The following is a 26090-nucleotide window of genomic DNA, read 5'->3' on the forward strand; positions in this document are numbered from 1 at the left end:
ATACGGCTCTTTGAAATTGCCAATCATAGAGGTGCAAAGGTAAAAATGTCTCTCGATGCATGCGATCCCAACACAATAACAACAACAAATCTAATATATTTCCACAAGTGCGGTCTGGGTAGTTATCTAATATATTTCCACAAGTGCGGTCTGGGTAGTTAGTGAATGCGCAGACCTTACGTTTACGCCTACCTAGTGAAGCATGAGATCCCAACACAAGGGTGGTTGACATAAGTTACTAGAACTAGGATGTGAGACATGCTAATTATTTTACTCCCTCCGTTCACTAGGGTGGTTGACATAAGTTACTAGAACTAGGATGTGAGACATGCTAATTATTTTACTCCCTCCATTCACTGTTAGTTGTCCACTTTGAACTTTTTACGCCCCCTAAGAAATAATAATTGTATTATGTATTTTACCTTATAACCCGTTATAATGATACAACAACAACAACCCAATATAATCCCACTTAGTGGGGTCTGGGGAGGGTAGTGTGTACGCAGACCTTACCCCTACCCTGGGGTAGAGAGACTGTTTCCAAATAGACCCCCGGCATCCTTCCCTTCAAGAACTTCCCACCTTGCTCTTGGAGAGACTCAAACTCACAACCTTTTGGTTGGAAGTGGAGGTTGCTTACCATCAGAGCAACCCCGTTATAATGATAGCATAACGGATAGTCCGTTATAATGATAGCATTTCAAAAAAGTGTTGGGAAATAATTTTGGAAATGAGTAATTAATGATAAGGATAAAACAAGAAAAAAAATCTGTCTTTCTCTTAATTTGCTAAAATGGATAAGTAAAAATAAAAATATATTTTTAGTATAGTGAACAAGTAAAAATGGACTGAAAGAATATTTATTACGAAAAATAAATAATTTTTGAAAGTGTAGTCGTTTATCCATCCTTGTCGCTAGGCAATTATTAGTAGAATGTTTCATTGGAAGCCATTCTCGTCTTCATTGAATGGATATTAAATTGGAAGTAGGTAGCTTTTAATTCTCATTGGACTTTGGAAAACTAAATTAATAAGGCAGGGTAGCTACTTCAGTTTCCTCTCATATGTTTCTGATACCAAAAGGATTTGACCTCGTAAAGTGGAAAAACTTTAATTCTAGAAGAACACCGTTGTTTGGTTGTCCAATGTGTAACTTTACTCGCATTTAACCACGGAATAGAAAATTTTGTTCTATTTGATTGTGAGAGAAGGAAATAATTATCCCTCATTCGAGATACTAGCAAATATGTGAAAGGTATTTGGACATGATTTGGTTAAAGTTTTAAAAAGTAAAATGCTCTCGTATTCCTTCCACTTCAATAATAAGTGATCTTTTGATTTTTTTATTGATTTAAAATAAGTATCCTTTTAACCGAATCAATAATGAGTTAACTTTAATTTTTCAAAGTTATCCTTACTTACGTATTCAAATTTGTCAAGTTAACAATAAATAAATTTTAATTAAGCGTAATTAAGTCAAAATATTCGTTTTTTCCTAAGAGTAGTATTTTTAAAGAGTGTGTCGTAAATCAAAAAGTCAATTATTATGAACCGAAATTTATCACGGTGTAATAAATGCCTTTTCTCGTAATGTTTGTGATGGAATTAATTGATGCATGGCTTGCTGTTTCATCAGCCTCGAGAATTGCGATTGCCAAATTTGTATTTTGGGCATTAAAGTAATAACGTATCTCTCAAGAAGAAAAAAGAAGATACTCTCCGATAAAAATTATTGCTTCCCCAACGAGCGTCGGAGCTAGAATTTTCGTTAAGGAATGTCAAAATATATAAAAGTAAACACACCAAAAAATTAAGGGGAGTCAATACATAATATATATATATATATATATATATATATATATATATATATATATATATATATATATATAAAATTTATTTGTTTACCTACTTATACAATGTATTTTTCCCGCGAAGTGTTATTTGACACGCCTTCTTATAAGGTGGCTCCGCCACTGTTCCCAACCAAGATTTTCATTAAGAAGGTCAAAATATAAATTCGTAAATGCATGAAGGAATCCATCGGTGTCAATATATAATTTATATACTTAAAAAAAAAATTAACTAGCAACATATATAATTATTCAATGAAGGAGTATCGATTAACACCCTTGAGTACATGTGGCTCCGGGACTGCTCTTCCCAACCTTTTTTGGGTGTTAATGATATTCAACAAAACACGAAAAAAACATAAAGTGCTAGATTCGTCATTCATTACATCTTCTTGTGTCAAACTGTTGGTGAAAATACTATTACAGTTGAAAACTAAAATGAAGAAAATAAATATTTTCAGGTTGAGGCGCGGATATTTTGCTCTCTTTAAGGAGATTCAAGCCCACTGCAGCAAAGTCTTCACTGGTCCAGCAGTAATCCTCTTGACTTGTCTCCCGAGAATACAACAACCTGATCACGTCGTATGACTCGAACAAACTCTGGACAAATTGTTGAGTCCAAAGCTCCACCAAGATGAATACCTTCCTTCAACAAAAATAAAAATTCTCTTCTTCTTTTTCACAACTTTAACCTCACTTTATTGAAACACTCTTAATTATTTTCACATACCACATTATGGAAGAAAGACTCCTATTTATTGGTGTAGAAATTCTTCCTTGAATTAAATTGGAAGAAAGTGGGGCAGTAAGTTATGAAATCATGGAGAACATGAGATAATGGATAAATTCATGTGTAATTAGTGGTAGAACATGGGAGAAGAGTTATAACCATTTTCTCATCATGGAGTAGTGGGAGTTAAAGCCATTTTCTACATCATGGAGTAGTGAGAGTTATGGCATATTTTATTTTAATAATAAAATGATAAAACACCAGCATTCCCCCACTCATTTTAATATTAAAATAAGAGAGTTTACCAGTTGAAGGGAGACTGTTATGCATAATGAAGGTGTGCTCTGCATTGAACCTCTACTTAGCAAAATAACTATCTTTACTCCAGAGTTAGTAGTGGTCTCAGACTTGAACTATGACTGCTTTAGGGAAATAAATTATCACTGCTTACACATAATAATCAAGGTGTTGACATGAACTTTATTAGTCAGCACATTACGACCTTGTGTTATCCCGATTTTCATGAGTGTTTTTGAGAACAAACCCAATTCTCATAGGAAGCGGCCTACTTCCACACTCACATAGGTGAAATCTGTCAAGGGTGCTCCTGTAACTCTAACACCCCACTTATACGAGCTACAGATTCATTAAGAGTTAATAAAACGCAACCTCACAAATCATTACAAGATAAATGCACTCACACCATAGGAATGGAACAATAAAAAATAGTGCATTTCAAACCAAGCCATCACATGATTCGTTCTTCCCATTGAACCTGATTATAGGATCTCTAGTCCCCAGGTTAGGTTTCCTCATATATGACTTATGAGCTTGTGGGCTTCAATCTCATCCCACTTAATGTGCTCCAGACCCTTTCTCTTGCTAAGGCCTTAGTTAGTGGGTCTGCAAGATTATCACAAGATTTAACATAATCAACATTAATGGTACCATTTGTCAAATATAATCTCATAGTACTATATTTTCTCCTTATAGGTCTGGATTTACCATTATAATAATGGTTTTGTACTCTACCAATTGCAGTGGTACTATCACAATGAATTAAAATAGGAGGAATTGGTTTTTCAAAATAAGGAATTTGAAATAATAAATCTCTCAAACAATTCGCTTCCTCACTAGCTGAAGCTAAAGCAATTAGCTCAGCCTCCATGGTAGAGTTAGCAATTATTGTTTGTTTTTTTGATTTCCGACAAATAGCACCACCTCCTAAAGTAAAAATATAACATGTAGTAGAACAAGAATCACCAGATAAAGTGTTCCAATCTGCATCAGAAAAACCTTCGAGTACAACAAAATATTTTTTTATAAAATAAGCCATAGGTTTTTGTACCAAGTAAATACCTCATAACTCTTGTTATGGCATGCCAATATTCACTACCTGGCTTACTTGTAACCCTCCTAAGTACTCCTATTGTGTATGCAATATCAGGCCGAGTACAATCAGTCACATATCTCAAGCTTCCGATTAAGCTAGCATATTCCTTTTGATTTGTCACATCATTGTCACTTTGTACAGGAAATAAGTGAACACTTAAATCAAAAGGGGTTACAACATGCTTGCAATCAATAAAATTATATTTTCCAAAGTTTTCTCAACGTAATGTGACTGGTCAAGGAAAATTCCATCACATGTTCTAGTAATTTTCATTCCAAGAATTAAATTTGCTTCACCCAAATCTTTCATGTCAAAATGGCTACTAAGTATGCTTTTAGTTTCTCCAATAACATTAATGTTAGAGCCAAATATTAACAAATCATTAACATAGAGGCAAACAATTACATGTGAATTATTCCAAGACTTATGATAGATGCACTTATCACACTCATTTGATTTAAAACCATTTTCAATCATGCAAGAATCAAACTTTTTATGCCATTGCTTAGATGCCTGTTTCAAGCCATATAGGGATTTAGTAAGTTTACACACTTTACTTTCTTGGCTTGCTTCTATAAAACCCTTGGTTGATCCATATAAATTTCTTCATTTAGGTCCCCATTTAAAAAAGCAGTTTGTACATCCATTTGATGAGTATGCAAATAAAAAATTGCAGCAATAACAATTAAAAGTCTAATGGATGTAATTCTAGTTACCGGAGAAAAAATATCAAAAAATTCTAGGCCTTCTAGTTGCTTAAAACCTTTAATTTAGCAACTAACCTAGTTTTATACTAATCTACGGAGCCATCCGGTTTTAGCTTTTTTCTTAAGATCCATTTGCACCCAATTGTTTTACAACCTAGTGGTAAATCAACCAACTTCCAAATTTTATTAGAAATTAGCGACTTCATTTCATCATTTACAACCTTTTTCCAAAAAATAGCATCAGGTGATAATAAAGCTTCTTGTAAAGCAAGAGGGTCATTTTCAATATTAAAAACATAAAAATCAGGACCAAAATCTTTTCCTATTCTAGCTCTTTTACTTCTTCTTGACTTAAAAGCATCATTTTCTTTATTTTGCAAAATAAAAGTAGAAGAACTAGGCATAGACAAAAAAATTATATTTATCTCTTTGGCCCCCACTATTTTTAGACTCAAATGGAAATTTATTTTCATGAAAAATAACATCACCTGATTCTATAATTATATTCTCTTCAAGATTTAAAAATCTATAGGCTGTACTATTAGAAGCATAACCAAGAAAAGCACAAGTGATAACTTTTTTTTTTTACCCAATTTCATAATTTTAGGGTCCGTTAGCCTAACATAAGCTAAACAACCCCAAATTCTCAAATAACCCAAATTTGGCTTGTGATTTTTCCACAACTCAAATGGTGTCAATTTTGTTTTCTTACGAGGCACCCTATTCAACACATAACATGCAGTCAAAATAGCTTTACCCCACAAATTTAAAGGTGCATTTGACTCAATAAGCATGACATTAGTTATCTCTACCAAAGTTCTAGTTTTTCTTTCAGCCACACCATTTGATGCAGGAGAATAAGGTGGAGTAGTTTCATGAATTATTCCCAATGATCTAACAAAAGAATTAAATTCATTAGACTCATATTCATGACCTCCATCACTTCTAACTCTTTTTATTTTTCTACCGAATTAATTTTCAACCTCATGGAGATAATTTTTAAAATTTTCAAACACATCACTTTTATTTTTCATCAAGTAAACATATGTATACTTAGAGAAATCATCAATAAAAGTGATAAAATATTTATTTCCTCCACGAGTTAAAATTCCTCCAAGTTCACAAATATCAATGTGAACTAATTCTAACAATTCAGTTTTTCTTTCAACTTGAAAATGAAGCCTTTTAGTTATTTTAGCTTTACTACAAGCATCACATTTTTCAAAATTCTTTTTAATCATTGGAATTAATCCTAAACTACTCATGATTCCCACATAACGATTATTAATATGACACAAACGAGCATGCCAAAAATTAGTAGAAGAAAGCATATAAATAGAACTAGAAGAAGTTTTATTCATCTCAACATTCAACTTGAACATCCCATCACATGCATACCCCTTACCCACAAAAATGTCCTTTTTCACTATTACATGTTGATCACTCTCAATAATTTGTTTGAAGCCTGCCTTGTTAAGAAGAAAACTAGACATCAAATGTTTTCTCATTGAAGGAGTATAAAGTACGTCTTTCAACGTTAATACTCTTCCTGAAGTAAACTTCAACTCGATTTCTCCCTTTTCAAGCACCTGGGTTGTGAGAATCACCAAGCATGATGGTTTTGGGCTCCTCAAATGGAGTATACACTTTAAACCAATCTCTATTATAGCAAACATGACGGTTTGCTCCAGAATCAGCCCACCATCCATCAACATTTTCTACTATGTTAATGTCTGTTATCACCGCCACAAGTGGCTCTTCTGTAACGTTTGCCTGTAGTGTAGGACCATGTTTTCGAAATTTGTAAAATCGAGCAATATGCCCACTCTTGCCACAAACAAAGCATAGTTTCGCAATTTGAACTTGTTGATTCTGTGCTTGGTTGTTTGCACCATTATTCTTCTTGGGAGGTCTACCATAATTTTTTTTAAAAGTCTTCTTCTTCTTCGGCTTCAAAGAAGTATTTTTGTGAGTTTCAGGAGTAATATTATTTAAAGCAATTAAATTTACCTTTGTAGTGACAGGTTGTAGAGTGCTCTCTTCCGATTGCATAAGTGCATCTTGGCCTCTTCTTCCATCCGAATCCGCATTATCAACTTCTCAAGTGAAGTTTCCTTTTGTTTGTGGTGCATAGTTTTTTGAAATTCCCTCCAAGAAGGTGGTAGTTTATCTATTATGCCACAAACAATAAAGTTGTCTCCAATTTTAATATCCTCGGACCTAAGCTCTCCAACGGTTATTATGAAGTCTTGAGCTTAGTCTACTATAGATTTATTGTCCACCATTTGAAAACGAAAATATCTGCTAGCAACATATTTTTTCGCACCTGCCTCCTCGGTATCATACTTACGCTGCAATGCTTTTCAAATTTTCTTTGCAATAGAGTAAGTTCTACATAATATTCATAAAATTATCAGATAGACAATTAAGAAGATAATATCGACACTTGTATGAATCATCGTTATATTTTTCAATTTTTTCTTGAAGGGCAATTAGCTCATTATCATTCATGGAGGAGTTGTCTACTTTGCTTGGATTCTTCTCAGTTAAAACGTAAGAAATATTGAGAAGACTCAAATAAAAAAGTACTTTACCCTTCCATCTCTTGAAATAAGTACCATTGAAACGGAATGGCTTGTTGAGATCTCCCACCTTGATATTTTTGCGGATTTTTCAAATGTAGCCATTTGAATCTCCTTAAAATTGTTGGTGAAAATACAATTACAGTTGAAAACTAAAATGAAGAAAATAAAATATTTTCAGGCTGAGGCGCGGATATCTCATTCTCTTTAAGGAGATTCAAGCCCACTACAGCAAAGTCTTCACTGGTCCAGCAGTAATCCTCTTGACTTGTCTCCCCAGGATACAACAGTCCGATCACATCGTATGACTCGAACAAACTTGGGACAAGTTGTTGAGTCCAAAGCTCCACCAAGATGAACACCTTCCTTCAACAAAAATAAAAACTCTCTTCTTCTTTTTTACAATTTTAACCTCACTTTATTTAAACACTCTTAATTATTTTCACATACCACATTATGGAAGAAAGACTCCTATTTATAGGTGTAAAAATTCTTCCTTGAATTAAATTGGAAGAAAGTGAGGTAGTAAATTATGAAATCATGGAGAATATGGGATAATGGATAAATTCATGTGTAATTAGTGGTAGAACATGAGAAAAGAATTACAAAAGAGTTATAACCATTTTCTCATCATGGAGTAGTGAGAGTTATGAGAGTTATAGCCATTTTCTACATCATGAAGCAGTGTAAGTTATGTCATATTTTATTTTAATAATAAAATGCTAAAACACTAACGCAAACTATACACACACATTTAAGTTTAAACACCAACGTATCTTCCTTGATGATATGTAATACTCCCAAAAAATGTACAGATCCAATTGTTTCTTCGGATCAAAATAACTTATAGTACTAGTTAGTCTCTTTATATAGTAGTATTAAATCACCTCTACCTCATAAGATCATTTTGGAGTTAGATTTATGTTTAAGATTCATTTTTCTGAATATAGTATCGTAGCAGAGATAGACCCACCTCTCCGTCCACGTTACTTGTCCATTGTTGACTTGATACACTCCGTCAAAATAATAAATAATATGATAATTTTATTATATTACCCTTATTTATTATATATTAGAAAATAAATTCAAAATAATATATATTCAATTATTATTCATTTTCCTTATTTAAGTATGCTAAACTTTCTCGTCCTGGTATTCACATTCTAAATATTTAAGACCAAAATATCCTTGATTACCTCTTTCTTTTTTCTTATTTACTTATTCGATAACATACAATAGGAGTACGTGCCAAGATGACATATTGAAAGCCATGTGTCTGTAACTTCAGGTGCAACGATTCAACTTGTTATTAGTCATATAAATGAGGATATGGATCTTTCTGCTATGTGTCAGCTCCATATTAAATTTTAAAGCCATTTTATAGTTCATTTGGTTATATTAATCAAGGTTGAGAAGAGGTATTAGCAAACTTTTAATCTACCAAACAAATGTACAATTTATTGTTAAGTAAATAATATTTTTGGTATTAATAAATACACAATTTTTTGCTTAATTCATTTATGTTGTGAAAATGAGTATTTACAAAATAAGCATGTTCTTTTTCCCAATAGTTTCATATGTTTTTACATCAGTTTTAGTTATAAATATTGATTTTATTATTGATTGTATAACTACTAAGTATGAAATTTTGCTTTAAGATATTAACAATCAATACAAATTAAGATAAAAAAAATACATAATTATCCTCGCTGTTTAAGTCCCATCATTAATCTTTCTAAAAAAAACTAGAAATCTTGTGGTCCTAACATGGTAAAGAAACAAAAATAGGAATCCAATAATGGGGAAAACTATTACAAAATTCGGGAGTGAAGTTGCAATACCCAAAAGTATCTGAATCAAACCGCAAATACACAGAGTTCTGTGCCAATCTACCCTATATATATTTCAACAGCAAACAGAAAGAACTTACTCTTTCTGGAAACTGAAAACTTTTCATCAACTTTCCTCATTTTGCATGACTTAACCTTCAAAAACCAACAATCCATAAATTCTTTTCAAGGTACCATTTTCGTGAATTTTCCAATTTCCTATTTAGATGATCATTTTCTTAATGTTCAATTTTGATCCGAAATTTTTGAAACTAATAGTTGTGAAGTTACGTGAGTGCGAGCTTAGTGTAAATTATGTTACCCATTTGAAAGTATTCATGATGCTTATCTTATGAAGATTGACTGAAAATGCACAAATATTTGTTAGTTTTTGTAGTTTTAGCTCATTGTTTATTCAGTTGATGTATCTTCTTGGGCAGAGAATGCCATACTAATTGCATTAATTGGTTCATGTCATTGGGGAATGCCTTTTTGTCCGAAATGCCACATTTGCATTGCTCGCCTGCAATGATGCTGATTTGTGTATTATGTCTTATGTATCTTTTTTGTTTTTTATTTTGAAGAGTATTGTGGAAACGTAGAACCGTATAGCATATAAAATAGAAGGTTCTGAAGAAAGTAATTACAATCGGAATATATTGGAGAGAATGGCCAGCAATAGTTATGTCTCCTTATTCAATGACCAGGGGTCATCTGCGGTTGCTGGTGCTGTTGTTATTGCGATTATAATACCTATATTCCTCTCATTGGTACTTATGGGGAAGAAAAGGGCAAAACAGAGAGGAGTTCCAGTTCAAGTTGGTGGTGAGGCAGGTTTCGCAATGCGAAATGCTAAATCGGACAAATTAGTTGAAGTTCCTTGGGAAGGGGCTACAACAATGGCAGCTCTATTTGAGAAGTCTTGTAAAAAACATTCGTCTAAGCGCTGTCTTGGGACTAGAAAACTAGTTAATAGGGACTTTATAACAGCAAAGGACGGAAGGAAGTTTGAGAAACTTCAGTTGGGAGAGTATCAGTGGGAGACTTATGGGCAAACATTTGATCGTGTTTGTAACTTTGCCTCTGGTCTTGTTAATTTGGGTCATGATGTGGAGACTCGTGCTGCTATGTTCTCTGAAACTCGTGCGGAGTGGCTCATCGCCTTTCAGGTATTCGAGTTAATCCCATTTAATATTGAAATTATTACTATGGTTGTTCGCTATCTCATCACTACAGGAGTGCAATAAGTTTTAATAGGTGAAATTATTGTTTTCAGGGATGCTTCCGCCAGAATATAACTGTTGTTACTATTTATGCTTCTTTGGGAGATGATGCACTTATACACTCGTTAAATGAGGTGCGTCAATTTAAATATTTTTTCTCCTAGATTAACACGAGGTGCCAATGACGTGATGAATTGAATTCACTTGTGGTCATCGACAGACTCAAGCATCCACGTTGATTTGTGATGCCAAGCAACTTAAAAAATTGGCTGCAATTGGTTCTAGCCTGAAAACCATCAACAATGTCATATATTTTGAAGACGATAAGACTGCAATAGATTCGAGCATTTCCACGAATATTGACAGCTGGAGGGTGACGCCTTTCTCGGAAGTTGAAAAACTGGGTAAAAGTAGTCCTATTCAGCCAATACTGCCTATAAAGAAAGATATTGCGGTGATCATGTATACAAGTGGCAGCACAGGAATGCCTAAGGTATGGTGCAACTTGCTTTCAATTTTTCCGTCTGATATGATATTTAACTTTAAGCTGGAATGCAAGAGAAAACATAACCAAATATGTTCGCCATTCCTCACTGGGATAGAGTATCTTTGCTTTTCACTGGCCAGATCTTTTGTGTTATTTAACTGTTACAAGACCTGAATTGAACAATAAAATATAGTTCATCAATCTTGGCTCCACGGGTAAATGCTCGGTGATTAATGCAGTGAATGGAATTGAAATTCCATAAAGATGTATAGATGGAGATGTTTCTGATCACTTTTGCAGGAGCCAGACAATTATCTCATTATTGCTTATTCTAGCAAAACCACCCATCTTTAACCATTGATCGTTAAGGCGTATTCTAGATATCCCTTACACTAGATTTAACTTAAATTCCCCTTGAAAAGCGAGAATACATATATGCCTTTCGAAAGAAGGCTGGAAAAAAGAGAACTCCTTTCTTTCCTAGCTTTTGTTAGGACAACATAACTTATTCTACTTTGTCATAGCGGATTCTATGACAGCATTCTGCCTGTTCAAAGACAAAGTAGTCATGGCACACACTTGGCATTTTCCCTTAGGAAGAGTTCAACCCTAGTCCTGGAAAATGTTTCTTCTTCCAATCCTATCAATTACGCAAAAAAAGCTTCAACCGAGTGAGCAAAAAGAAAATGAGCATTAACTTTTGCCATAATGTAATCTCATAAGCCATATATGCTGGATGTCTATCTCCAATGCAATAATTTTTCCTTGTTCTCTTTTGGCTTTGAGTTTAATCAAGCTTAATTTTTTTAATGCTATCCTCTTCGTTTGTTTAAAAAAGTTTGCTTGAAGTGTTCTCAATTAAGTTCTCTTTTTCTGTTTTAGGGTGTCATGATAACTCATGGCAATATCGTAGCCACTGCAGCTGCAGTTACAACTGTTATTCCAAAACTTGGAAGCAGTGATGTCTATTTGGCATATTTACCTTTAGCTCATGTTTTCGAGTTAGCTGCTGAGGTAATCTTCAGAGTTTATATATCGTTTTTGTTTCTTTGAGTCTTTATCTAGCAATGAAAATTGTTTTAGTTCTAAGCGGTTCTGGTCCTGCAGACTGTTATGTTGACTTCTGGTGTGTCAATTGGTTATGGCTCGGCTCTGACGTTGACAGATACATCTAATAAAATCATGAAAGGGACCCAGGGAGATGCCTCCGCTTTAAAGCCTACTTTAATGGCCGCAGTTCCAGCCATTCTGGATCGTGTTAGGGATGGTGTTATAAAGAAGGTTTGAGCTGGAGCATATTTTAGGTGGAGTATAGGGCCTCAAATGAGGTACTAATCTCTTGTTTATATTTTTCTCAATCTAGGTGGAGGAGAAGGGAGGATCTGCCAAGAAACTTTTCAATATTGCCTTTAAGCGCCGATTGGCCGCTATTGAAGGTAGCTGGTTTGGAGCATGGGGTCTAGAGAAACGATTATGGGAGGTAATTGTTTTTAAAAAGATACGATCAGTCCTCGGAGGAGATATCCGTTTCATGCTTTGCGGTGGTGCTCCTTTGTCAGGAGATACACAAAGATTTATCAACATTTGTATGGGGTAACTTTTCTGCTTTCTAGACATTAGGAAATTGTTCTGAATACAGTTTACTTGTAATATAAGAGCGAATGCTTTCCTTTTTTTCATCACTACTCTCTGGATGGGCTGCTAAAATTTTTATAATCATTTGCTGCAGAGCTCCTATTGGTCAGGGATATGGCTTGACAGAGACATTTGCAGGAGCTGCCTTTTCCGAGTCGGATGATCCTTCTGTTGGTCGTGTTGGTCCACCTCTTCCTTGTTCCTATATAAAGGTATGGTGGGTACTTCTTGGTAAAAAGATTGATAACATCTCACATATGGATAATCTGGGATTGTCCCATTCATAACCAGTCTATAGAATTCTTTTGAGACCATCTGCTACATTCAATCATTTATTAAAAGATCTATGTTCTAACTATTCAACGAAGTTGTTCTGAATAGATACATTTGGTAGAATTTCATGTAGTGGACAAAATGATCTGACTCCAGGGAAATTAGTGTTCATGTAGTTAGAAGAGTAATACCAACAAGGCAATTAATGTCTCCTACATAAGAGAGTTCTGCTTCCTGTTTGAAATCGACGTGTTGTCTAAACTGCATTAGCAAGTGTCTACCATTTCCCTTTTTTAAAGCTTATGACTTTTACTCAACAAAAACCTGACCAGTCTTCTCACCCTTGTGTTATCACATTCTATGAATTAAGGATAATATCATAAATGTTCCCTGAGGTTAGTATGTCCTGTGTTTAACAATACAGCTAATTTCTTGGGAAGAAGGAGGCTACAGAATTGTTGATAAGCCGATGCCTCGGGGAGAAGTAGTTGTTGGTGGGAACAGTGTTACTGCTGGTTACTTCAACAATGATGACAAAACTAATGAGGTGTACAAGGTAGTTCTAAGCTTCTCTTGTGTAAATGGACTGAATTTGTTTTTAGACAAGCCTGTTTATTCCATTGTTATCTCTGATTCAGGTTGATGAGAGGGGCATGCGCTGGTTCTACACTGGTGATATTGGAAGGTTTCATCCTGATGGATGCCTTGAAATCATTGATAGAAAGAAAGATATTGTGAAACTTCAGCACGGGGAGTATATCTCACTTGGAAAGGTATTTACTTTTTCATTTATATATTTTGGATAGGTCGGTATTCACCATTCTCTTTTTCCCTTCATCACGTCATTTTCCAGAAATATACATTTAATGCTTTGCCTGGTGCTACTATGAACATAATCTGGTTTGATTTAGTGCATCTGACTGTGACTTCCGAGTTCATTTTGGTGGTGGATGTATAATTTTTTATTTTGGATGCTCGCTCAATGCAACTGTGTATTATACAATGGCAGTAGCGGGCATTATAAAAACTTCATATTATATTTACTGGGATTTTCTTTCTGTTATTTTGGCCTCTGATCTGAGTTTGGTATTTCTTGCTTCAAATTTGTCTTACCGAATTTGTTCTCCTCTTTAAGTCTTGATTTCTGGCAATAGTTTGATGAATTAATGTTCATTTCAGGTTGAGGCAGCACTTTTATCAAGCAATTATGTTGATAACATAATGGTCTATGCAGACCCCTTCCACAATTTCTGTGTAGCACTAGTTGTTCCTTCACAAAAGGTGCTTGAGAAATGGGCGCAAGAAAATGGTATCGAGCACAGAGCTTTTTCCGATCTGTGCAACAAAGCTGAAGCAGTCAATGAGGTCCAGCAATCGCTTTCAAAGGTTTGTCTCCTTTTTCATGCCATTTATAATCACGACGATCCTACTGAAAATGAACTTGGCTTGTATATAGGCCTCTGACAGCTCGGTGTTAAGCTTTGTATAGGATAACCTGACGCTATCATAAGACATAAATCCCGGACAACGTAATTGAAGAATGCTATCATTGTCAGTGCGAATAGTGAATAAGTTGTATCGTTTTGCCAATAACAGATTCACTCTACGGAAGCAAAAAATCTCTAATTTCACAGAAATAATTTGTGACTAGTTTTCAACTATAGAGTGCTGAATGTTAGGTAATGTGACTGAAATGCAGGTAGGAAAAGCTGCAAGATTGGACAAGTTTGAGATTCCAGCAAAGATCAAGTTGATACCCGAGCCATGGACACCCGAGTCTGGATTAGTTACTGCAGCTCTCAAATTGAAGCGCGAACCCCTCAAGGCTAAATTCAAGGATGAGCTTCAGAAGTTGTATCAATGAATTTTCATCTAGTGTTGACTGAGTTATCCCCATGTAGCAGGAGAAATATGTAGTTTATTGGCAGTTGAAGAGTAGTAATAATATCTTAGAAAAGCATCAGTTTTCCTAGTGAAGTGCAATCACACATCTTATTTCCTTGTATTAGATTTCAATCAATTATGCTAAGGTCAGTTACCCCTTTATTACATTGATGTTGTTCTCAGTATGCTTGTCCTTCTGAGTATATCTTTTAACTGTCAAAACAACCAATCTGTCCTGGACCTCACCCGTTGCTCACCTTGTGGATCTCAAATTTATACTCGAGAAAGTGGGTTCTCAGATGTATATTTATACTTCCTATTGTACATATATACAGGATTGATGTTAAAACGTATGTTGCTCGGTTTCTCCGGAAATGTCACTGCATGCGTGTCGGATCCTCCAAAAGTAGAATATTTTCAGAGGATCTGACACGGGCGCAGAAGCATTTTGAAGAGTTCACGCAACATAGGACTTAAAACACAGCTATTGTTGGATCCGCCACTGGTTACCTTCAATATATAGATGATGCATCATCCATCTTATAGAAGCACCAACACCAGGAGCGGAGCTAGAAGGTTATGCACGAGTTCGGCCAAACTCATAGTTTTAGTTCAAACCACATATTTATAATAAGAAATTCATGACTCAATTACTAACACCTATTGTCAGTATCGAGAATTCATAAACTTCAAATTCTAGCATTTAGAATTCATAAACTTCAAATTCTAGCTCCGCCACTGACCAACAGATTACAATCCAAGTAATGTGTTGGTTCTAAGATTCTAACATAATCCAAGGAAAATGTTTTACATCCTCTCTAAGCAGTTCCAAAACACTTTTCAAGCTAGCTCAGATTCAAGAAAGTCCACTGAACACATTGCACAACTTTTTCTGATTAAATTTGGCAAATATACATCAACATCTTGTTCCACTCAAAACACAGCAACATTTCGTTTCTTTTCTTTTCAGTTTCATTAACAACTTCCACTGCATACACCATTTCATGCTAGGTGCAGACGTGCAGCAAAACAGACGACTAATTCAGAACAAAAAACTTCCTTTCCATAATCTAGGTTCAAATCTAGGATTAACAAACCAAATTCACTATTACAACAGTGGAATCCATTTGACACTTACAAAAACCACAGATACTTAATAGAAAGGATAAAGCCAAGGATGAGTTGCCTGCCGGTGACTATCTTTGTTCAGTTAGAAATTATCACCGGACAACTGGAGCACGTTGCTGATTCCCATTGCCTTGCATGGTAATAGCCATGTGAGAGGATACACCAAAGGCCCTGTGATCAGGTTGCTGCTGGAAGCTGACGCCATTGTTGACATCTTTCCGGACACTTGAGAAAGCAGAAGTTGAATTTTCGCGCTCAACTGAGTCTTGAGAAGAAATTGAGTTAGTGGGGTAACTATTTGGATCAGATTGATGCACTTTCTTTGAGCTAAGAAAACGTCCTCCGGACCCTCTAACTCTATTCACTGCATGAAGATGCCGTGACTCATGAAGATATGGCTGCATGCAATAAAAGACCAGAAGAACAATAAGTCCAAAATTCAATCTTGAAGTATGATAAAGTAAAAAGTCAAGAGGTTTAGTGTATCCTATTTTTGGACTACACTAGCCTGTACTTGTATTGTAATGGTAGTCATCCTACTTGAGTTGTCTTCTGTGCACATGGTCCTATTTGTCTTCATCTTGTCCTATTTGGTTACTGGTTTTTATAAACCACCTTGTAACAGCTCATATTGTTACATCCTCAAGTCATGGATATGCAAAATAACTAGTGGGCCCCTCCCCCCCCCCTCCCCCCCAAAAAAAAAATACCCGCAGAAAGAAGATTGCCGATTTCTTTTATTTCCTCTCCTTAGATCTCTCTAACCAGCCTATTTTCCTGTTTCTTGTAACATAATTATCAAAACGATGGAGTTTGACATGTCGAGACAACAAATGACAAAAAACCTTAGGACACAATTATTGAACCACAGTAAATAGACTTGGAGAATCAATCATGGCTTCCATAGTAATATTGGGCCTTATTTAATGATATAATGCAGGATCACATATTGCTTATTCCTGAATATAACTTCATGGAAAAATTGCAGCAGATTGATGTCCTCAGAGAATGCTTGTCACCTACCTGTACGATTTGCGCTTTATAAAAAACAATTCAGTAATTTTTGTGGAAGAAAAGACTTTGATTAGAACAGTGCTTATGCTCATGCACCATGCGAATACATCGAAGAGCAAGTACTAATAGCTATTTGTTAACCGTTAGATGGGCTGATTAAAGTTTGTTAACAGTAGAATGTCCCACTATAAAATACCAAGTATGTTGAGAACTGTTACTGAATATTCTATACATACATATATTTTGCTTAGTTTCTCGAGGAAAACTTCCTTTGTTATGTTGTTAAGCACAAGCTAAATTAAAAGGATAAGATGGTCCAAATTGCAAGGATCTTGCTACCCCTCCTCTAATCTATCTACCCTCTTTTTCTTCAATTTGAGCGAGTCAGACTCATATCGCAGCTCATTAAATGAAACGAAATGAAAACTGGGGAAGAGCAGAAAGTAGCCTAATACCTTTCTATTTTTGACAAGTTTGTTCTGAGCCTCAAGCTTAGCACGTATCTGTCTCCGCCTCATGATCCCATGGTACTGTTTTGCATTTACATAAATTGGTCCATCCTCTGCAAGATCTAGGGGGAGTGGGACGCGGGTAGGCGCTATCCCCATCATTTGTGGCTGCATTGACCAAATATCGATATTAGAACTTTTACGAGAGAATTAGGAGTCAATATGTGATACCGTTATCCATCTTCTTTGCAAACTTAGTGACAACTATGTCTATAATGACTGAGCTCTACTCAATATTTATAGCGTGAATCAACAAAATATTGCATCTGGTGTATCACAAAATTACTTGTACCAAATCCATAACATTTTTAAGATTTAAGTCAACGAAGAAAAAGGTCAAACATATTTGCAATCAAGTTATGTATACTAGAAATTAAGCAAACATCTCAACTTTGAAGATGTAGAGAGGAAACTTCAAAGCGAACAATACAAGAGACAAAAACGAAAGCGAAGTACTCACAAAAGCTTGAGGTCCATAAGCAGTATATAAGCCAGTCATATAGGGATCAGAGTAACCAAAAGGAGAGAAACCCTGCAATATGAAAAATTATAAATTAAATCACGATAAAAGCTAAGGTAAAAGTCTCTAGAAAAGAAATGACATACAGTTGAATGGGCCACTTCATTCTGCGACGAAAAAAGAGCAGGCTTTATTTGAGCTTGCATATCTCTCCCATATCTTTCATCATGAACTGGAAAATCCAAAACAAGACGTAAGATAGCCATCGTTATAAACAAAAGAACTTCGCCAAGTCAAAAGTTAAAGCCTGTTGAGGAACATTCTGAGAGGCTAATTATACATCAGAAAGAAAACTTGCCCAATTGACAAAGAACATTTTCGCTATTATATATATAAGAAACTCATTAACTTGTTAAGAACAAATAATGTGGTCTAAGCAAGGGTCACCTGTACCCATCGAGATGTGTCTCTACACACAAAAGAACCACCTATTGTAATTTGAGTAGTACAGTTCTCGGTCATTATATTTAAACTGAACTAGCGAAGATTAAAAGATATATAGAAGGGAGTTGCTAGAAAAGTTTAACAATCTTTAAAGTATGTGTACCGTATTCTGAGGAGGCACATTGATCTTGAGAATTTGTTTTCTCCGAGGTAGTCATTTCGTCTTGTGAATTAATAATAGAATGTGTCAACCGCAATGTCTCGCCTTGTAAGTCTGGATCCAAAGACTTCATCTCGCGACAGCAAGGAGACGGAAATTCCACTTCTGAGGCAAAAATTTTATGTGAAGTTTCTTGTTCATCGGAACTCCACCATGATTAGCTATTGACAGCAAAATGATGCATAAAACAGATGTAAGCTCTAAGCTTTTCTTTAGTAAAGTTGTACTAGTACAGCAATTTACTTATCGATAATGAAGATTAGCGACAGATTTCCCAACTATGCTTCAGGCTGCAAAGTGTAGAGAGCTTAAATCCTCAAGGACACTAAGCAAAAAAGATTAACATGGCATAACACATACCGAGTCCAAAATTACTAAAGACATGCTATCAGAACTGCACACCCTTATATTGCAAAGACGAATATACAGATACTCTATCAAGAACTGCAGTAATTAAAATGTCATCGACCTGTTACATGAACAAAAACCTCCCCATTCTGCTATTAAGCACGTCGATATAAAGAGATGGATTAGCGGGATGAGTTGACAAGGGAACTAGTGGAGATAGTCCCACGTATTCTCATCGAGCAACTTAATATCATGTGCAAATGAACAATGAGAAAAGAATTGTAAGGTGTTAATTGGAAAAGGAAGTACAGAACTGCAATATGAACTCCAAAAGACGATAAACCACACAAGGACAACAGGCTTATGCAATGCTAATTCATTTAAGCATGAAATTTTATTAAATTAGTAGTACCATGGTTGATGAGCAGAGCACCCCATACAGAGGTAGACAAGAATTTTGTGTCTGATATTTACATGCATTAACTAGCAATTTATCAATATATCAACAAAAGTAGTTCACCAACCTAATATAGTCCATTCATAGATATAGACCCTAAAAACATAAAGGCTAGGAACAAATAGCAAAATGACCACCTAAAATGGAATCAGCTATACCAATTACAAAAACAACAATGACAAGAACTAACCCTCAGTCCAAACAAGCGGGGGTCGACTATATAAATCCTCACTGACCATAAAGAGCTGGACCAGGATTTCAACTCTATGGGTTGAACCTCTAAGATCTTTAGCATTGAATCCATCGTATTCTTAAAGTTATGGATTCATATCTACTGTTTGTTGTAATTTTAGTGGACTTTTACACATAAATTTATGCTCCTCGTCAAAATTACTAACCTGGTATTAAAATTTAAATAAAAAACCCGCATGCATCTTGTTCTAACATCAAAAGAAACTTATGCCCTGAAGATCATGACTTGATCAAAATGGCAATTTATCAGAAACCACTTTTCATAACCCCAGAAAACAAAAGGAGAAAAACACTAGATCAAAAACAAGAACACAAAATCATGAAAAAAGTCAACAAAATTTTCAGATCTTTATTGCATCAACAGCACCACTCTACAAATGTTGCTATTAGAAGAATAAACTCAGTTTCTTATCACAACCCATAAACAGCAAATATACAGAAAACCAATAAAAATAGCAACTTTACCCAAAATTATCTAAAAAGGACATATCTTTGACTTTAAAGTCAACATGCATTCAAGATTTTCACTAGAACATTCTTTATCTAACCAAACCAGCATAATACACAATACCCAAAAATGGAAATTTTGAAAAATCAATAGCAAAATGAAATAGTACACAAATACTGAAACATGAAAGAACATAAGAAAATACTAAAATAGAAAAAGCAGAGAAGAAAGAGAAGTGAAATGGAGAGAATTAAGGACCTGTGGAATCTGGTAAAGTCAATAAGATAGTAAGAAATAAACACAAGTGCTGTTTCTTGTTGGGTTGAAATCAAGCATGTCTCCTTCCTTCAAACTCTCTCTCTCTCCTTTCTCTCTCTCTCTAAAAAGAAATCTCCTTTTTTTGCCTTGTAATTCAAGTGATGGGTTATAAGAATCTGTGCATCTTTCTTCCTGGCTATGATGTGTACAGTTAACTAAACAATTATTTCCTCTATTTTAATTTATTCATCCCTTTTCTATTCAAGGACATACTTTTATATTCTCCCTATTTAAAATTTTTTAATAATCGTGAAGTTCAAGTAAGCTAGCGCATAATTAGACTAATTTCACAAGGTGCCTCCTATCTCTCACCAATAATAAATACAAGATAACTCTATCTATCAATGTTAGCTAAATAGGACGAAATTACCTTGTATTTTATCTCTACTAGATATTGAACCAAAAATCGCATAGTTCTAATTCTCTTCATTGACCACCAGGCGAACATTTTGGGTTAGCGTGCGGGCATTTTGACTATTTTCTACCAACATAAGTACCTAATAACTTTATCCATTAAGGCTTGAACAAATAAAAAAATATCACCTAGTGGAATTTGCTCTCTTTAGGTTGAAAAAGAGTTGTGAAAATTATTTTCTCTTTTTCTTGGTAGGAAAGTCATTTTCCTAGGAAAAAAAATTGAAATTTTTAAGGAATAAAATATGAAAAAAATTAGATTTTTTTTTTAAAAAAAAATATTATTCATACCAAACACACCCTTAAATTTGGTCATTGTCTCATTACTTAAAGGATTAAAATTAAGAAAGGTCCAAATATTAAAGCATCATCATTTCTCAAACCTTTAACCATTTTTTTGAGTTTTGTTTTTTAGCACTTCTTCTTCTACTACTTGGATAGATCCAACTTGGTCCACTTAAAAACAAAAGTCATTTCCTTCACTGTCATTATCAGCTTTGTACACTGTGCTGTAACTCTAATATTATCTCCCTCTACCACAGTTCTTAGCCGCCCCTCCACTGTTCAATGTACTCCATCACGCGCTTGCGCTTCTCGTGCCCGACATGTTTCTTAAATGGCAATAGCTTACTTCTCCCATCTGGCTATGTGAAGTGAACGCGCTAAACTCTGGAGTGGGTTTTGGAAGTATAAATTTGATTACAACAACAACAATAACCTAGTATAATCCCACTTAGTGGGGTCTGAGAGAGTAGTGTGTACACCGACCTTACTCCTACCTGAGATAGAGAGGCAATTTCCAAATAGACCCCCGACATACTTCCCTCCGAGAACTTCTCACCTTGCTCCTGGGAGACTCGAACTCACGACCTCTTGATTGGAAGTGAAAGTTACTTACCATCCTAGCAAACCTTCGAGAAGTATAAATTTGATTATTGTTCCTAATGATGAGGTTATTAATTGGTTATTCATTATACTTATTTATTTTAAAATTTTAATATTACTTCTTACTTTTATCACAAAATCCAAAAGATATTTAGGTATGTTATCACCTTTATTTTAAGATCATATAATTTAAAAAAATTATGTTATTAAAGTTTCTATCAATCAAATTAAGACACGGGAGGGAAGTATTTAGGGGTCATTCGATTCAAAATAATATTATCTCAAAATTATAATTTTGAGATTAAAATTTTAACCTCACTTTCTAAATGAGATAATGAAATCATATATAAATATAATTCCAGTTTAAAAATAAGAAAAATGCAATTGCACATTAATATTGACACATAATCCCAATAACCAAACAACTCACTAACAACACGTTTGGTCAAGGTTCTCCAAGGTCAAACGTGTTTTTTTAAAACATTTTCGAGAAAATATATTTGAAGGTATTTTTTAAAAGTTTGGTCAAATATTAATTACTATTAAAAAGTACTTTTTAATTTGATTAACTATATACAAATTATTTTTCATCAAAGAGAATTTTTTAAGAATACTATTTAAAAAAATAGTTTACAAAAATAAATTGATTTTTAGAAGCTGGATCAAATATGCTATAAGAGATTTTGTACTATTTGTACTATTCTATTTCATCTATAAATTGTTTAATTAATTGTAAACCAATTTAAAACGTAAGAGCAGATCTACAAGTGTTACTATAAATATTTAATCGTAAACTCAATTTTTATAATATATTAATTTGAAATCATTATTGGAAGGTGTCATATTTCAAGAATGGAAAATGGTATATAAATATAAAAAATAGTTTACAAAAATAAATTGATTTTTAGAAGCTGGATCATGCTATAAGAGATTTTTGTACCAATTCTCACAAAAACATTTTTATAACAAGGGGTAGTTTGGTAAAAGCAAAAGTGACAATTAAAAGTAAGTAGATTCGGTTGTACATTGATCCACGTAATGTGGTACCACGCGGAAGAATCTAATTTTACGCGGACACGTGGCGGGTTTTGGACAACCTTAATCCGGTGGTTTTTGGCAGCTTTCGGACACAAAACGACGACAAGTAAAAGGACAAGAATAGATCAATGGTAGACCAATCCAAATGCCCATCTTTTGTCAACTTTCCAATTTTGTACTATTCTATTTTCATCTATAAATTGTTTAATAAATTGCAAACCAATTAAAAACGTAAGGGCGGATCTACAAATGTTACTATAAATATCTATAAATTTTTAATCATAAACTCAATTTTTATATTATATTAATTTAAAATAATTATTGAAAGGTGTCATATTTCAAGAATGGAAAAATGGTAGTATAAAATTCAAAAACAAGACGAGATTGAACGAGAGTTAGTGATTGTCAATTAAATTAAATTTACATCCTTCTAGAGCAAATATACCCATGTAATTTAAATTGCAATTTGATTTGATCTAAAAAAACATATTTTGCTATCATTTATTGGCATTACTTTTTAGTATTTTTTATTTACTTTTATATTGAAGCCCGTTCACTTTAGTTTTGCTTGCGTCTGGACTGTTAAGCTAAAGTGTTAATGGTTCTTGAAAATTATTCAAATCTCCCAAATGAAATTGTTCTATTAAAAATATTTCACATCTGCCTATCGCGATAATGTTTAATTAAGTTCTCTCTACCTATGTAGAAGTTGTTCTCAAGTGTTGGCTGACTAGATGTGTGATGAAAGTTTTTCAAGTACTAGTAGGAATGCTTTACCCCTGGGATAGATTTTCCTAGTGCGAATCTCAATTAGTCGAATTAATGTTTTAATTTAATACAAAAGAAGGAAACTTGAGTACAAATGAACTTAAGTCTCTGAGAAGGATTATCCTTGAAGAAGACAAGGTTGAGAAAATTCTGACAAGAGTTTTGTCTGTTACTTGGGAAAGCAAAATCACTGCTATTCAGGAGTCGAAGAACATTGTCACTCTCAAGTTGGACAAGTTAATTGGAAATCTCACTGCTTATGAACTAAGAAGGCAGACCATGAAGATGGATGTTCCCAAGAAAGAAAGAAGTCTAGCTCTCAGAATTGCTGAAGGTGCAGATCTAGAGGAAGATGAAATGGATATGATCACGAGAGACTTCAAGAAGTATCTAATGAGAGGAAATGGTTCTTCAAGAGGTGCAACTTACAACAAACCAAGGGTCCCTGAAAAACAGACCAACGAGGGATGTTACAAATATTGTAAGACTGATCTCATGATCAAAAATTGTCCTCAATGAGAAATAGAATGGAAGAAGGAAAGGGCTGAACGAAGGAACAAGTTCATCCCAAGAAGAATAAAGGATCAACGAAGGCTATGGTTGCTGCCTGGGGAGAAAGCTCATATGAGGATTCAGAAGATGAAGATGGAGAAGAACAAACACTTATGACCATTGGAGAATCAGATGATGAACAAGAGGTAAGTGTGATTCATCTCAAAGACAAGATTTCTAAAGAAAAGCTATCTGAGTTACTGCTAGATTTCATTGATGAGTCTGAGGTCATAAATAATGAAATGGAACAACTTTCTAAGGAATGTGCAATCTTGAAAGCTAAGTGCAAGAATCTGGAACTCAGGGCTAGTGAAAGTGATAGTAAAAATACTGAGTTGAAGAACCAGGTTCTTGAACTTGACACCACTGTGTTAAAGCTTAGATCTGAAAATTTAAAACTGAAATTAGGAACAGGTAAAAAGAAAGTTGATCACATACATCTCACCTTAGAAGAAAATTTAGGAAAAATGAAGGATGAATTGTACCAAAAGAATGAGCAGATAAGAGTCCTAAAAGAAGATCTAGGTAAGGTTAAGCATGAACTAGACAGAACTTACAAATGGAATAAATCCTCTAATGCACTATCTTAGCTACAAGAACAACACAGTAGCAATAAGAGAGGGCTTGGATATGGGACCCCTGCACCTAAGTGGGATCCCAAAAGCAAGTACATCACACTTCCTGAAAATAAAATTTGCGCACACTATAGAAAGACTGGTCACTTTAAAAGTGAATGTAATGCAAAAGAAAAGGCTAGTCAGAAGAACAAAACCTTTGTTCAAGGGAAAAATAGGCTGCCGGGATGGGCTAAAAAGAATTTAATTCACCCTTTTGCCTATAGAAAGGGACCCAAACTAGTTTGAGAGATGTAATCCGCAAATTTTATCTGGAAATGTCGTGAGTGATTTTTTCTCGGATGACTTCGTATAGGGTTTGATACTCTTTTGCTGCTTCCCGACTCTTTCCCAGTGAGGATGGGTATTGGTATAATTCCAGCTTTCCCAATCTTTTGGCCATATCTCTCTTGGGATGCACCTATTTTGCTGGAAAAGGATTCTTTGTGCCTCGCTATATGCTTCCTCCATTGATAAAATGGACACGGAAAATTTCCACCAGAATGATGCAACTGCTTGCGCCTGGACTTTTCCATTAATAATCTTCACTGGCCTGTGGAACATGAATACCTTTGCTGTGTAGGAATCGTTGAAATATTTTATCCAATATCTTCTAGGTTTGAACCATAGCAAAAATACTTTAAGGGCTAGTGCAATGTTACCAAAATCCTTGAAGACGTTACATTTGAATTCCATGAAAATATGATACTGATGGCATATGTACTAGAAAAACCATAATAGTTCTTGTGGAAAATCCTTGGATTGAGCTATGAATATATGACAGAACAGATATTCTAGATTGACCCCATATGGCTTGAGAATGGATCCTCCATGTTGCCGGAAAACTTGGAGCTCATAATAAGTTCTTCTTTCCATAATAATTGACGAATCAAAGGGATTCATGAGGTTGAACAACTCCGGTGGATGATCTATTGGCTTTAATGAACTTGTTCCTGGTATATTTGAAAGCATGAAGATGTGGCTAATTAACTTTTGCTTTGACTTCAGTTTTGCTGGGGAAAATCTTTTTGAGAATTCTTCCGGTCGAGACAGAAAATCCGCGAGAATATTATCCTTTCCTTTCAGGTGCTTGACTTGAAATTTGTATGGAGAGAACCATTGAGCCCATCTGAGAAGCTGAGGATTGAGAATAATTTTTGCATTTATCTGGATCATCTTTGGGAAGGCCTTCATATCCATCTCTATTAGAAATTCTGTATGAATAAGGAAGAAATTGAATTTCTCGATTCCATTCTTTACTGCAAGAATCTCCTTGAAAATGGAGCGATAATGTTGCTCCGCATATTTGAACTTCCCACTGGCGTATCCGCATATTTTCCTCTGGCCATTTTTTTTCAAATAGAACAGCACTCCAATATTTATTGCTGGCATCAGTTTGTAGTATCTTCTTTCCATCTGAAGAGATGTAGAGGGACTTGACATTTTTAGATATCTCCCTTATTTTTCTGACTGCTTCATCATGTTTCTCTCCCCATGATGGAGCATTTTTCTTGAGCATTTCTGTGAGCGGTGAAATGTATGTAGAGATATTTGGGATGAAATCTCTTACATAATTTATTACACCCAAGAAATGTTGGATCTGCTTTGTTGTAAGGTTGGTATCCGAA

At 34.7% G+C, this 26090-nt stretch overlaps 3 protein-coding genes across 5 annotated transcripts; 2 read left to right on the forward strand and 1 right to left on the reverse strand.

Moving 5' to 3' along the window:
- The first annotated feature begins 9200 nt into the window (after window positions 1–9200).
- Window positions 9201–14778, forward strand: LOC104213418 (long chain acyl-CoA synthetase 8-like). Its single transcript, XM_009762914.2, has 12 exons — window positions 9201–9282; window positions 9676–10260; window positions 10368–10448; window positions 10535–10807; window positions 11684–11815; window positions 11909–12082; window positions 12165–12394; window positions 12531–12648; window positions 13134–13265; window positions 13348–13482; window positions 13889–14095; window positions 14409–14778. The coding sequence occupies exons 2-12, from the start codon at window positions 9760–9762 to the stop codon at window positions 14571–14573; spliced, it is 2148 nt and encodes a 715-aa protein (XP_009761216.1). The 5' UTR covers window positions 9201–9282; window positions 9676–9759; the 3' UTR covers window positions 14574–14778.
- A 680-nt stretch (window positions 14779–15458) lies between these two features.
- Window positions 15459–20326, reverse strand: LOC104213419 (nuclear transcription factor Y subunit A-7-like). 3 transcript variants are annotated; one of them, XM_009762916.2, is made up of 6 exons: window positions 20132–20326; window positions 18312–18473; window positions 17851–17936; window positions 17705–17776; window positions 17191–17352; window positions 15459–16119 (listed from the first exon to the last, which is right to left on the reverse strand). In XM_009762916.2, exons 2-6 carry the CDS (start codon window positions 18439–18441, stop codon window positions 15814–15816), a joined length of 756 nt encoding a protein of 251 aa, XP_009761218.1. In that variant the 5' UTR covers window positions 18442–18473; window positions 20132–20326; the 3' UTR covers window positions 15459–15813. The 3 variants fall into 3 exon arrangements, with proteins under 3 accessions (XP_009761218.1, XP_009761217.1, XP_070006203.1); XM_009762915.2 differs by having other exon boundaries at window positions 18312–18529; window positions 20132–20324; XM_070150102.1 differs by lacking the exon at window positions 20132–20326 and adding an exon at window positions 18612–20097 and having other exon boundaries at window positions 18312–18529.
- A 3566-nt stretch (window positions 20327–23892) lies between these two features.
- Window positions 23893–24438, forward strand: LOC138870267 (uncharacterized). Its single transcript, XM_070148063.1, has one exon. The coding sequence runs from the start codon at window positions 23893–23895 to the stop codon at window positions 24436–24438; it is 546 nt and encodes a 181-aa protein (XP_070004164.1).
- The last annotated feature ends 1652 nt before the right edge of the window (window positions 24439–26090 follow it).

This window comes from Nicotiana sylvestris, chromosome 6 (genome assembly GCF_000393655.2).
Source record: "Nicotiana sylvestris chromosome 6, ASM39365v2, whole genome shotgun sequence".
Taxonomy (NCBI): domain Eukaryota; kingdom Viridiplantae; phylum Streptophyta; class Magnoliopsida; order Solanales; family Solanaceae; genus Nicotiana; species Nicotiana sylvestris.

Coding starts and splice junctions, on each gene's coding strand:
- LOC138870267 (XM_070148063.1), top strand. CDS start 23,893: ATGGTTGCTGCCTGGGGAGAAAGCTCATATGAGGATTCAGAAGATGAA.
- LOC104213419 (XM_009762916.2), bottom strand. CDS start 18,441: ATGAAGTCTTTGGATCCAGACTTACAAGGCGAGACATTGCGGTTGACA. Junction 17,777..17,850: donor ATGAAGTGGCCCATTCAACT/GTATGTCATTTC, acceptor TTCATATTGCAG/GGTTTCTCTCCTTTTGGTTA. Junction 17,353..17,704: donor CTTATGGACCTCAAGCTTTT/GTGAGTACTTCG, acceptor TGGTCAATGCAG/CCACAAATGATGGGGATAGC.
- LOC104213418 (XM_009762914.2), top strand. CDS start 9,760: ATGGCCAGCAATAGTTATGTCTCCTTATTCAATGACCAGGGGTCATCT. Junction 10,261..10,367: donor AGTGGCTCATCGCCTTTCAG/GTATTCGAGTTA, acceptor TATTGTTTTCAG/GGATGCTTCCGCCAGAATAT. Junction 13,266..13,347: donor AAACTAATGAGGTGTACAAG/GTAGTTCTAAGC, acceptor TCTCTGATTCAG/GTTGATGAGAGGGGCATGCG.